At 43.9% G+C, this 13,427-nt stretch overlaps 2 protein-coding genes across 3 annotated transcripts in view; one reads left to right on the forward strand and one right to left on the reverse strand.

Moving 5' to 3' along the window:
- Positions 1–6,210: 6,210 nt before the first annotated feature.
- On the reverse strand, positions 6,211–11,594 carry GPR83 (G protein-coupled receptor 83). Of its 2 annotated transcripts, XM_079319204.1 has the most exons (4): positions 11,097–11,594; positions 10,100–10,225; positions 8,951–9,084; positions 6,211–8,133 (listed from the first exon to the last, which is right to left on the reverse strand). In XM_079319204.1, the coding sequence occupies exons 1-4, from the start codon at positions 11,481–11,483 to the stop codon at positions 7,509–7,511; spliced, it is 1,272 nt and encodes a 423-aa protein (XP_079175330.1). In that variant the 5' UTR covers positions 11,484–11,594; the 3' UTR covers positions 6,211–7,508. The 2 variants fall into 2 exon arrangements, with proteins under 2 accessions (XP_079175330.1, XP_079175331.1); XM_079319205.1 differs by lacking the exon at positions 10,100–10,225 and having other exon boundaries at positions 7,508–8,133; positions 11,097–11,497.
- The window catches only part of AMOTL1 (angiomotin like 1), a 152,885-nt gene continuing 151,048 nt past the window's right edge, over positions 11,591–13,427 (forward strand). Inside the window, exon 1 of the mRNA XM_079319095.1 lies at positions 11,591–11,594. The gene's annotated coding sequence lies outside the window, so the exon portion shown is untranslated. The remainder of the gene's footprint in view (positions 11,595–13,427) is intronic.

Consider the following 13,427-nt stretch of genomic DNA (forward strand, 5'->3'; position numbering starts at 1 on the left):
TGGTTCTGGACTTCCCAACTCAGTTCTACTTATGTTTTAGTGGCACTGCTCCTGCTGTGTTTTGCCATTTTCAAAAGATGGGCTGAATTCCAATTCCAATTCCTTATGAAAAGAGTCCATCTTTAGCCTCTTCATCACTACACTCTTTCTAGAAACAACTACATACATCTGTCCTCTTTGAAATATTCCAGAGAGTAAAATGACAATGTCAAGGTTCAGGTTTGGTCCATGCCATTCCCTCCTGCCCCCTTCTCTCTCCACCACTTGGGTATTAATAATGCTCTAAATGCAGGAGAGTTGCAACAAGTTCCTCTGCACATGCTTTGCCTTACAGTAGCTCTTGTGAGAGTTAAAACTTGTGATTTAAACTGCAGAGAGCAAGTAGAAATGTTTATTCCATTAGCAGATGGTGTGCCTCTAAAAGCAGCTATACCCTGCTGTTTTTCTGCCTCTGGATGTTGTCAGTCACTTTTAGAATAAGGATATATACTTTTTGCCCATTTTTTTTCCCTTACTTGGAACAGTGGATGTTTTAATAGCAGCTTTTTTGCCTAGTTTAGTGCCTAAGCTTAGAACCCCATTAACAAAGGATGTCCTGACTGCACTTTGGGAGCAGAAAGACAGAAATCAGGTCGTGAGTGGTTTTCAGAAGATGGAGGTGGTAAGAGAGCTCCAACCCCCAGTACAGGCACAGGTGAGTCACGGAAGCAGAGAAGACTCAAAGCTGGGTCATGGCAATAAACTCTTCTAGAAATCTTTTCTTTGAGCACCACTTTGCACAGACCATGTGAGAGTGGCACAAATGTTAACCTAACTGCAGGTTCAGGGCAGTTTGTGTGTTTCTGTCATGCAGGTTGTGTGGCCAGAAGCTCCGGAAGACTGCTTTCCTCATAATGGAGTATTTGGCTTAATATACTAAATTACTAATGTAATGCTAAAAAGTAATTACTCCTATTAAACATTTAAAAAGTATATTTCTGAAGTGACACAATATAATGAAAATATTATGGGTTTATATTATTAAATGTTCAAACATCTACTTGGTTCATGTCATGCTATCAACTCTCCCCTGAAGGACTGCAACAAAGAATTTGCACTATAACACTATTTAATCTTTTTAGGTAGCAAAATTTGCTTCTTTTCTCTTGTTTCTTCAAATTCTTTGATGTGAGTCATCTCAAACTTTTTATAATCATTGAGATTAACCAAACACCACACAAACAACATTCTTGGCCTGTGAAGGAACTCCCACCCAACTCAGGGGCTGCTGTGTTAGTCCTCTTAAGCCATATTCTTGCTTCCCCACAGAGTCCAGGGAAAGTACTGGCTGCCTTTGAAGGCATTTGAATGGGCAAGCAGTCCAGGGATGAAAACAGCCTGGAGTCACTCTGCTTGTGCTACCTTTGAATTTCTTTAGCTCTTGCACACTTAGAAACTTCAAGTGAAATTTCCCAACCACCAACAAAAGAATTGGGGGCTTTGTTTGCTTTTTCCCTCTTATCTGAGCTCAGCTGAGATGAGAGAAATAAATATGTGCTGCTGCACAGAACAAGGCCTCTGTGCTGGGAATCTGAGCTGCAGGATGAGAAGCAGAGCCTCAGGCTGCTGTCTGCTTGTCTGGAAATGTGTGCACTGCTGAGCAGGAGCACCAGGGACAAAACTCAAGGGTTTGGTCCTTGCTGTCCTTGTTCAAGTGTCAGATCATTCCCCAGCCCTGTCTCAGCACTGCTTCAAGACAAATTCTAGGCAAATAGTTCACTTATAGAGCAACTTCCAAAAATCACTAGGGATGAGACCGTAACAATGCAGTTATTACCACCCTACATGTCCCTCCAACATATCCCACTGAGTTTTGTACCTTCAGAGGCTGATGATGTGCTTTTAGAACACTTGATACACGTCCTTAGTTTCATATTACTAAAGACTGGTGGCCTCTGACAGACCTGGCACATCATAGTGTTTTTAACTGAAAAAAAAAAGCCTATAAAAATGTAATTATGCCTTAAAATGTAATTATGTCTGTGACCTTAGGGGCTAAGAGTCAACCACCACATATCTGGTCTGCTGTACATGGACCCTAACCCTACATGTTGTGAAAATAGGTGAGCTGACACCTTAGAGCCAGGAATAATTTGTTAGACCTTCAGTTATTTAATTGGTGTCCATGTTTCATCTGGGATACAGTTACTTTTTCTTTAGTAGCTGGCACAATGCTGTGTTTTGGACTCAGTATGAAAATAATATTGATAACACACTGATGTTTTGGTTGTTTGCTTACCCTAAGCCAAGGATTTTTCAGTTTCCCAAGCTCTACCAAAAAGCAGGTGCACAAGTAGCTGGCAGGAGACATGGCCTGAACTCAGTGGCCAAAAGGATAATCCACACTCAGATTATAAACTGTGGCAGTTGGCCAGGAGACACTGATTTGTTTTGTAGATAAAGGCAATTTTTTTCCTGGTTGGGACAGTGTGATGATGACTACATTCACCTCTGCCTCTCTGACTATCATTAAATGGCTTTGAGCCTAAGGCAAGAGGTGGGAAGTTTCATCACACCATGACTCAGAAATCCCTTCAAACTTGCAAGCCAGAGAACAGGCTATGGGAGACATTGTACCCAGAAGAAAAAAAGGATGGGCCAAAGAATTTCCTGTTTCTTTAATGCCAGTGTAAACCTTCTCCCAAGCCCACTGTGCCACCCCAGGAAGGAGCAGGGGCTGCCCTTCTGTTGGGCTGTGCAGGATGGGGAGAGCAGAGGAGGAGCCCATCCTCATTCCCCTGCACAAGGAAGATCAGGAGTAAGAGAGCAAGCCACCAGCCACCAGCACTGGACACTGGGGCTGTGGGAAGGCACAGCAGTCCCAGGCAAGCCTCCAAGAGCTGCTAGGTGGTGCAGGTGCCTTCGTGGGTGCAGGGTGTTCACAGCCCCATGGCTTTGACACAAGGCTGGCAGACTGCGTCAGCAGGGACCTGGCTGTGCTCTCACCAGCACTCAGGAGCTTCATGAATAAGGCAAATGTGAGTAATAACTAGTCTCAGTCTCCTGGGAAACTGCTATTCTAAAGCTCTCTCTGTGTGTCCACATTCAATTTCTAGGTCAGTCTACTTAGAGAGCTAAGACATCCCTGGAGCTCTTGAAAGAACTGAGTGCACGCATGGGTCACAGCTCAGTGCTGTGCAGATGCATCTCTTCACATCCAAGAATTGTACAGCTTCATCCAGCCATTGCTAAGCCCAGCACAAGCTCCCTGCTCAGTAGCTTCAGTGCACAATTGTAACCTGAAATTTGGAACAAGCACACAAGTCTGTAGCTGGCAATAATGTTGTGGCCCTGCAGAGCAATCTGTTAATGACTTCTATGCAGTTCCTAGCCAGACTGTTCTAATTGTGATCTACCCAAACAGCATCAAAGTAGATGTTGAAGTTTCACATGCAATATGTAAATATTTAAGACTCACCATAATAAAATATTAATAAGATATCCTGAGTTGGAAGGCTATCCATAAGGATCATTCTGGCCCTGCACAGGACACTCCAAGAATCACATCCTGTGCTGTGTTGTTTAAATGCTCCTTGAGCTCTGTCAGGCTGGTACTGTGCCCACTGCCCTGGGGAGCCTGTTCCAGTGCCCAAACACCCTCTGGGTGCAGAACCTTTTCCTGATATCCAGTATAAACTATACCCAACTCAGCTTCAGGCCGTTCCCTTGTGTCCTGTCACTGGTCACCACAGAGAAGAGATAAGAGCCTGCCAGAGATAAAAACCATGTTTGTAACAGCTAATGGTGGCTAGTTAATATATTCATTAAGGAAATTAAAGGTTTTTGCTTCTCAGGAAACTGTGATTTTGAAGTCTTTGGAATCTCCCAGCACTTTTTCTATAAGAAGAGTAGAAGTAAATAAAGCTAACTAGGAGATGGTGTCTGATATCCTTTGAAAATGCCAGAGAGACAATGGAATTACTCTTTCTGAAGTTACAGGACATTTGTATATTTTAAGCAGCTGCCTTTTCATCTCCATCTTTCATCAGCTGAGAGGAGAAATTTATCCCACACTGACAGGAGAAGAGGTGGGCTGCCTTGCAGTCAGAAACATTACCAACCAAAGCTGAGGTTCCTTTCTTCTGTGCAGGACAAATTTGTCATCTTTTCTTTGAGTGATCTCAGGTGCCTTGAAGAATTGTCCTCCTTTTATGTGTAAAAGCAAGAGGTGGTTTCAAGGATTTGTTTTCCCCTGAGCACTATTCAGAATAGCACAAGCTGCAAAACATATCATGACACTGTCTTTGTTCCCAATGCATCATTCTACACAGAGAAAATTAATAAAACACTAAGAATACTTTTATAAACTGAAAATTAATATTCATTAATTCCTAGAACTTGCAAGTTTATTTTCTTAGGCCTGTTACAATATTTTTCTAGGAAATAGAAAAATAAGAAAACACTATTGTCAATACAAATAACAATTCACTTTTGGGTAGAAAAACCCAAAATACACTAAACCACAGATGTTGTAGAGCCAGCCACTCAAAATTTTGGAGAAGCCAGCATTAACTTTACCTTTGTAACCCTAATTGAGTTCCTTTATTCATGTGCCAGATATGGTGTTCTCTAAATGCAGGGTTTTTTCCCACAAAATGCCTGTTCTTGGACTCTGCAAACCTCCTGCAATGAACAGCTGTTCAGTGCCTTGTGCACCACCTCAAAGACTCCAGCTACAGCAGGGAAACACACACCAAATGGAAAATTAGATAATCTCCACCCCATACACATTATGTCTCATTTTATCAACACTCAGATCCTCCCTTTACACCCAAGATGACATCTGAATGCAGTTTATGCACCAATGGCTGTATTAGAATTTTAAAAGAACCCTCTGGTCTGCAGGAGAGATGGAGTAGGATGAAATAATACTCGCAAAGCCTGGATGCCCAAGTTAAATTGCCCAGAGCATAATATTTTGGAGTACTTGGCATCATACTGCACTTATTGTGCACAGAGCACAAACCCCTAATTATTTCAGCAGTGAATGCCAAATATCTGTCCAGAATCCCAAATCAGACATGAAGAAATGAAAAATAGCTGATTATTAGCAATGATGCTGTAGCACATTGCAGCACACATGGTCTATGATACACACTTTCCAAGGACACCATTTCTAGGGCATTAACTATGTCCCCCTCTTCCACACTGTCCAAGTCCCTCTGAATTGTACCTCTGCTGGCCACCAGCCACCTGTTCATTCCTGGACAGGCTCCTGAAGTTCACTGTCCAATCTCTCTCTTCTTTTCATTTTATCCATCCTGTGCCTTTGAATTAAATCAAACAGCTTCAACAGCTTGCATCCCCCCCCTTGTGCCCAGATTCAGGATTGAGCAGAGCCTGAAGGAGAAAGGTTTGACACCCAGTGCAGGGGTGCAGCTGCAACTGCAGGAGCCCTGCTCCAACCCACCAGCAGCATTTGAGTGGACATTTGAGGATTTTATCTACTGGAGTTACAGCAATGTTCCTCATATAGCAGGATGACAACTGCACTCAAAAACTGTGAATCTTAAGATGTTTCCTTCAGCTTCAGAAAGAACATCTTGCTGAGGTACTCAACATTCACAGAGATTTATTTGCTAGTAAAGTACTGGATTCTCCTGCCACTGGAATGGGGAGCATGGTTCACAAGGTCTGCACAATTAGGAAATTAGAATAGAATTACAATTAGAATTAATTAGAATAGAATTAATTAGAATAGAATAGAATAGAATAGAATAGAATAGAATAGAATAGAATAGAATAGAATAGAATAGAATAGAATAGAATAGAATAGAATAGAATAGAATAGAATAGAATAGAATAGAATAGAATAGAATAGAATAGAATAGAATAGAATAGAATAGAATAGAATAGTTCATTTGGAAGGGACCTGCAATGATCATCCAGTTGAACTCCTTGAACCATTCAGGGCTGATGTGCTGCAAGAGTTGAAGGAGGAAATGGGACTTGGTGTAAGGGGTCAAAGAAGGCAGGAGGAAAGATTTGATTCTGCAGATCAGTGATACAAAATATTCTGACTCCAGGAGCATTGATAAAGGGCAGTAAAATACCACAGTGAGAGACTGATAACCACTTGTGCAAGGGCAGGTTAGCTGCAAGGAGTGGTAGATATTTCAGTCTCTTTAAATGCTGAAGTGTGAAAATCCCGCACAAAGCTTAAAATTATTTCAGAAGGGTAAGTTTATTACAGAACACTGAGATAAACAGCTTCACCTTTTTATTTGTTGCATTTATAGTAAGATTTTTCTCACTTCACTGCTGAATGCTACAAGTTAAATGTGGAATGGGGCACCCTGGTGTGATGTTCAAGCTAATTTCCACAGCATGAGGAGGTACTGTTTTCTTATTTTTGGAACACCTTTTTTTTTTTTGTTGTTCAAACCCATATTTTCTTCTGCTAAGAACATTAAGTTCTGAAATCTATTTTAGACACTTGCAGTCGTGAATTTTCTTAGCCACTTCAAATAGGACACATCTCAGCTATCCTTAAATGCACCAAAATTGTGTCATCACCAGAGGATAACTTGCAGTCAAATGTTCCACCTTTATGACTTGCTGTCACAGATATCATCTCTTCTCTCAAAGCAGTTCATTTATGAACTCATTCCAGAGAGCTAACTTCTTAGTTGGAATGAAATGTCCCAAATGTCTGAAGTGACAAGTACACAGGTGCTTTACAGGGTAAGAGAGCAACATTCAAAGGCAAGATAAAAAGTCAAACTGTGATCCTTGAGCTACAACTTGACAATGATGCAGAGATGCTAAAAGATGATAAAAGGTTCTAGCCCAAACCCACAGTAGCACTTAATTACCCATTCTCCAACTGTGAATGGCATGTCCAACTCTTTGTATGATTTTGGGTTTAGTTATCTATTTGAAGAGAAGCCATCTACTTACTTGAAGAATAGGCATCCACTTTTCTTCAAATCAATCTTAAAAAAGGATTTATGGAATAGATCTGTTCATTCACTCTGAACAGGTCTTGACTTTTCAGACCCCAGTTCAGAAAGGATGCTTTCCTACCCAGCTGCACTGGATCTCAGACAGCAGCATAAAGGTCTACATCTCAACCATTTCCATGTTGCCACGAGGAGACTCAGAAAAGGGGAAGGGAGATCTGATGTGATGACACTGTTGTTTAAGCACCAGGAAAACACACCCACAGTCCTAGTTCTAAAAAGGCTTAGTCATACAGTCAACAGCAGCAGACATGCAGACAGTCCCTTCCTGCAAGCCAGTCCAAAGTCACCTCGACAAAGACAAAAGTTCCTTCCTGGGAAGAGTTTACTTTCCCCCCTCTAGGGTCTCCACACCATTGTCATCAGCCTGCACCAAACATGCAGCTCTTTCATACTGCCTCCTGCAGAACCCCCTTCTTGGTTTTATCACCTGTTGTGTGGCCAGGGCTCCACATCCTCCCACCATTTTAGCTCTTGCCAAATCTCTGTGCAGTCCAAGGTCACCGTTTAGCTCACAGCTACTATTGGCTCAACTGCAGAGATGTCTGTCTTTCCTGACTGTATGGTGGAGGATGGAGGAAGGACATGGGAGGCCTGCAACCTCTTGACATTGCTATTTTCTGGCCAAGCCAGTCGATAGGAGGGGACTGTGGAGGGCAGCCTCTGCCCCGTGGGCCTGGGGGCTTTTCTGCACACGTTGAGCAGAGCCTTTATCTCCGAGCGGAAGCTGTCATTGAGCCAGCAGTAGATGAAGGGGTTGTAGCAGGTGCTGCTCATTGCAAACCAGTGGAAGGCGAAGTACAGGGCGTTGTTGGTGCGGATGGTCTGGCTGGAGAGGAGGACGACGTAGCAATTCAAGGGGAACCAGCAAACTGCAAAGAGGATGACGACGAGCATCAGCATCTTGATGGTCTTCTTGTTCTTCCTGCGCAGGACGAGGTACTGCTCGGTGGTGACGTCCCCGATGACATTGCGCAGCCAGAGCTTCTTCGCCACCGTCAAGTAGGCAGCAGAGATGATCAGAAGGGGCAGGACGTAGAGCAAAATGAAGGTTGTTAAATCAAGGTACTTCCAAAAGAGGTCAGCAGGCTCAGGGAAATCTGGCAGACACAGGCAGCGGGTGACATCCTCACTGCAAATGGGGAGATGGGACAGGATGAGAGGCTCAGATGGCCTGGCACGGCAGGATGATAAGTACATCAGAAACAAGGAGGCAACTGGGAGAGAGCTCCTGCCATTGGGCCTGAAAGCAAACACTGTGTTAAATCTCACAAATGTCACAGCTGAGCAGAGCTCTGCTCTTCAAGGATCTGAGCCATGGAGCAGCCAGTCAGCAATGTGGTGCTAATTTCTTATGGGCATTCATGACCTTATGAGAATCTTATGAATTTCACCAATTACAAAATTTCCAGCTGCACATAAGCAGGTTTTTATTTTCTGTCCTTTGGCAAATAGGAACACAGTCTCTGCACATATTAAGAACCTTTCCTTCATTAAAGCATTTTCCAAATACAAAGACTCTTGACAGCTGAGGCAGATTTATCTACTTTCCTAGGACTAAAGAGCAGATTAAAACCTGTTGAGTTTTAATGTGTTTTTGTTTGTTTGTTTGGTTGGTTGTGTTTTTTTGTTTCCCAGTTCCAGTGTGCCCAAACAGGTCAGATTGGTATATGGCATAAAGTGCCAGTGTACAGAAGGGTAAAGCCAGATCCTCTAACTTCTTAGCCTGTTTTGTGTGATTAGTGGGACAGAATAAAGATAAAGTATTTTAAAATGAAAAGGACAGGATATTAGACACAGCAAAAGGAATCGGATGAAAACTGTAGTTTAGATCCGTATTTGGCTGACCTTGACACAGGCTCAAGGCTTTCAGTGGAATATACCAAAGCATAGTTGCTCAGAGTTTGGCCTCCAGGGAGACAGTGGAGGAAAGCAAAGCACATCCTTACCTGTATTCGAAGGTAAAGAGCTTTTGGTAGATAGCATGTGGTAGGGAAAAACAAGTTGCCATGATCCAGATTACAAAGATGTAGACAACACCTTTTCCAGTAGATATGCGAGGTTTCAGGGGGTGCATTATAACCTGTGCAAAATAAACCAAAATCTAGGCTTATTACATTTCTGAAAAAAATTATACTTATTTTTCCCCTCAGCCTTAAATCTATTACTTAATGTGGTAATTTAGCATGCAAGCAGTACAGTCTTCACCCAGCTCCCAATGACTGTAAACTGTACATGAAAACCTGAATTTTAACACCATGAAATATGGTTCAAGTCAGATCCTAGTTCTGCCCTCAAATTTCAGAACTTCCATTTAGGTGGGAAAAATTGCATACCAGGATGTGTTAACACATGTTCATTACTAAGTTCAATTTCCTTAACTGAAACAAAAAAAAAAAAAAAAAAAAGAGAGAAAAAAAAGGGAGAAAAAAGTTTCAAACTATTCAGTATCAGTGACCCAAAGAACTAAAGGGTTTAACGAGACCTCCATGGGAATGCTTTTGATAGTCAGTGCATTTTCTGGAAACAATGTTTCTAGCACAAAATGCCAACTATGAACAGTTTTGTGTGGTTGTTGGGTGACTCCAAGCTGATAATACCCAAATATCCCAAGTTTTGAGCCCATTATCAACAGCAAGCCACAGCTCTGCTTGTGACAAACACCAGTGTGCTGCAGTCAGATCTCCAGTATTCAGGGTAACAGGATGTGGGACGTTCCAGAACATCAGGAGACAGAGCTGAGAAAGTTTACTAGGATGTCCCTTACAACCCTGGTGCTGGCCAAGCCACCCCAAAGGAGAGCTGTCCACATAAATTCCTATCAGGACCTTGATCTTTCTCCTTGTTTGAGAGCTACTGGATTATCTACTGCATAAAAGCTCCCTCTACTCAGCTGGAAGAGAGAGCAAGTGATGGATACCTCCTACATTGCTGTGGGTTTGAAACTATTCTGACAAGAAGTGCCTCTCTACCCTGCCTGCTACTCATGAATCTTATGATATTCTGGGAGCTGAAAGGGAAAGGGAATGGGTTCATCCTTTCTCAGTTTACTTGTGCCTTCCCAAGCTTTCCATCTCTCTGCTTCAGAGGGGTCTCACCTGGTGCCTGTCCACAGCAATGGCTGTAAGGGTCAGGGCAGAGACGTGGAGGGAGCAGTACTGTGCAAACCTGCTGACATGGCACATCCCCTTCCCAAAGATCCAGGTACTGTTCACAAAACGAGCCTAAAAAGGAAGACCATTAGTTTTGTGCACCCCACAACTGCTTATAGGTACACCTCCAGCACACAATTCCTTGTGCTGTGCAAAACACACTTATAAGATAGCAGTAATTTATAATTTTATATTTTATAATTTTATTATATTATATTTTATAATTTTCTGGGTTCTGAGTCCTGAAGAGGCAGGTTACTGCTGTTCAGTGACCTGGCAATACCCTCCAGAACGATACAGCAGTGCAGTACCAAAGATGTTTGTTCTGCTTTATTTACAGTGCGTCCTTCTGCAGCCTCACTATTGAGTAAATATATTTGCTCTTCCTCTTAATTCCTCCTTATGGAATAGAGCTGACCTGTGCATCTTATCTCACTTCAAACAAACTACAGTTTCTCAAAAGAGCTTGTTAAAGGATGCTGAGCATTAATTTTTTCCAAGAGGTTTACAGCATTGCTTTCAAAGTACTTTAGAAAAAAGAAGGGGGAATAAAAGATCAGATGCTACAAAGTGGCAAGCAATCACTGCAAGGTTATCATTGCTCAAGTACTGCTATCAGGGCCACATTTAACAAATGGGTAATTTCCGATCTTCTAATAGATAACAGCCATCAGAGAAGAAAAACACAGGCGGAGTTTCCCGAAGGCAACTCCAATGCCTGTAATTCGGAGTGGACAGCTATCTGCAGAACATCCACACACTGCCTAGAGCAGTGTAAAGCAGGAAAAGCCACCAAAGCACTTTTAGGGCATTGTAGAGGGGCAGAGAAATTGACTTTAGTGGTGAGGTGGATGGTGGTGGTGCAGGCCCCCCTCCCAGGCTGCGGAGGCGCTTCCCTTCCCTTTAGGGGCGAGGAGTCCCGGGCGGCTCTGCCCGCTCTTACCAGCGTGAACGGTGTGTTGAGGAGCGTGATCATGATATCGGCCACGGCCAGGTTGACGATGAACAAGCTGGTGGCAGAGTGCACCCGCTTCGTCTTGATGACAACGTGGCAGACCAGGACATTGCCGAAGAGGGAGAAGAAGATGATGAAGGAGTACGCCGCGATGAGCAGCGCTTTCACCGTGGGGCTCTGCGACTCCGCTCCGTACCGGCTCCTGCCCACAAAGCTCTGCCAGTCCGCCAGGCTCTCGTTATCCCAGGAAAAGAAACCCGACACGTTCGGGACTACAAAAGTCTCCTCCACGCTCCCATTGAGGGGCAACTTTGCTGCGGTCACAAAAGCGTTAACCAGCTCGGGGAGGGCGAGCCAGACAAAGCATGGCAGCATCCCTGGAACGCCGCTGTGCCCCTCCAGCTCTGGAAGAGCTCATTTGCCAGGGCAGGACTCGCTCCGTGCGCCGGGAGCGCCGCTCTCGCCTCGCCAGCCCGGCGCGCCCGGGGCTGCGAACGCGGCACACGAGCAGCCGGGCGGGGAGGCGCTCCTGCCTCCCAAGATGAGCTTCTCTGCCGCTCAGCTCGCCGCTACTCTTGCTCCTTCAGCCAGCTTTATATCCCCAGGCGAGCTCCGAGCCGGGATCTTCGGCAGTCATTGGGCTGCATGATATAATTTGTGCTCTGACGTGCCGCCTTTCCACGCAGTTGCGCTCCCGGGCGCTACTCCGAGGTAAGTACATCTGTGGGAAAGGCAAAATCACTCTCTTCAGATGGCAGAATCCGTTTTCTCTACTAGCAGCCCAGCTCAAGCAAGTTCCGTGCTGTTCATACATCAGTAGCAGAGCGTGTGTGCCAGCTCTGCTCTCTCCCAGGACAGGTCAAATCTGAGCTGTTTTACAGGTCTGACAGGTAAGTTTCAGCCTATTTCTTAGCATAATGAATGGAATGGAATGGAATGGAATGGAATAGAATGGAATAGAATAGAATAGAATAGAATAGAATAGAATAGAATAGAATAGAATAGAATAGAATAGAATAGAATAGAATAGAATGTAAAATTTTAACTGTAAATAACAAGCTGCCTTATTTTACTTACAGTATTTTCCCAAAGCCCTTTTTTCTCTCAGAGAGACATGGAATACTCAAGTTTTCCCTTAGTGGGTATTTTCTCTCAGCCAAAGGAATACAAGTCTGATGTGAAACTGCCTTCTAGGGTTTGTAGAAATAGAGGTAGTTACAAAGATGTGATTATACAGGACAGAGAACAGGAACTGTCCCAGCCCAGTGAGTCCAGTATCCAGAGCAAAAGGCAGCTGCATGCTGGTCCCAATCACTGATGAGATAGCAGCATGTGTGTTCCCTCTGCCTTGCCCACAAAACACAGCAGGAAATAGAAAAGCAGGACCAGGAGACAAACACCCACAACTCTTACACTGAAAGATGTGCCACTTCCCAAGTGCTGCACCTCTGCTGAGGACAGATCTGCTTGGGTGGTGTTAACTAACCCCAGCTGGTTCTATATATAAAAGGCTTTATTTAACCATCAATTAAATGACCATTATCTGAAAAGTTTGTATTATAAGCTGGTCACTCACTGGGGAAAACTCTTCCAAAAGATGTTTGTGACGTTGAGCAGTGAACTGCTCAGGCTGCCTTCTTTTCACCACTCCCCAGGAGTTGGACATAGTAGGACAAGCAGAATGGACAGCTCACAGTGCTATCTGCACACTGCTGCCAGTCTTCCACAAAATCGTCCAATTTGAGCTCTTTAGGCAATTCACCTGTCTCAGAGAAAGCTTTCCAGTGAACCTGCTGGAGCTGCTAAGGTGGCAGTCACACCTAACCATTCAGAGAAAAGAAACATGTCTGACAAGTGCTGTCAGGAAACCAGTCTCAAATAAAGGCCCAAGAAAACAGTAGAAAGTAGAACAGAGTAGCACTCTTACAGGCTTGGGATGAGAACAGAGGGGTCACTGGCACATAGCCCCCTGCTTGCTAAGCTGCTCCAGCAGCTCCCAAGTCCCCCTCCTTTCCCAGTGCTGCTGGCCAGTGCATAAGGACATTTTGTCTTCTGCCACTCAAACATCAGCTCTCATTGTTTTACATCTATTAGACCCTGTTCTCCTGTACTATAATCTGTATTCCAGCAAAAATTATCATCTTTGTTATATTGTGCTCCTTGGTCTAATTCTTAATTTCCAGCAGGGTACCCTTGCAAATGTAGCTAGTTAGCACTGCCTTTGAAGACCAGGTGCATCCAGGAGGGCAGGGTATCTTCTCACCTCCTAAGCCAGGCTGCTGGTAGGATGGGAATCTCCTCCCCACTCAGCTCAAGCCC

Source organism: Erithacus rubecula (assembly GCF_903797595.1).
Source record: "Erithacus rubecula genome assembly, chromosome: 1".
Lineage (NCBI taxonomy): Eukaryota > Metazoa > Chordata > Aves > Passeriformes > Muscicapidae > Erithacus > Erithacus rubecula.

What these genes read in the sequence shown, in the direction of transcription:
- GPR83 (XM_079319204.1), bottom strand. Translation starts at nt 11,483, where the DNA reads ATGCTGCCATGCTTTGTCTGGCTCGCCCTCCCCGAGCTGGTTAACGCT. An exon ending in TCAACACACCGTTCACGCTG is followed by an intron (nt 10,226 to 11,096) that starts GTAAGAGCGGGC and finishes CTTCCTTTTTAG; the next exon opens with GCTCGTTTTGTGAACAGTAC. An exon ending in TTGCTGTGGACAGGCACCAG is followed by an intron (nt 9,085 to 10,099) that starts GTGAGACCCCTC and finishes TATTTTGCACAG; the next exon opens with GTTATAATGCACCCCCTGAA.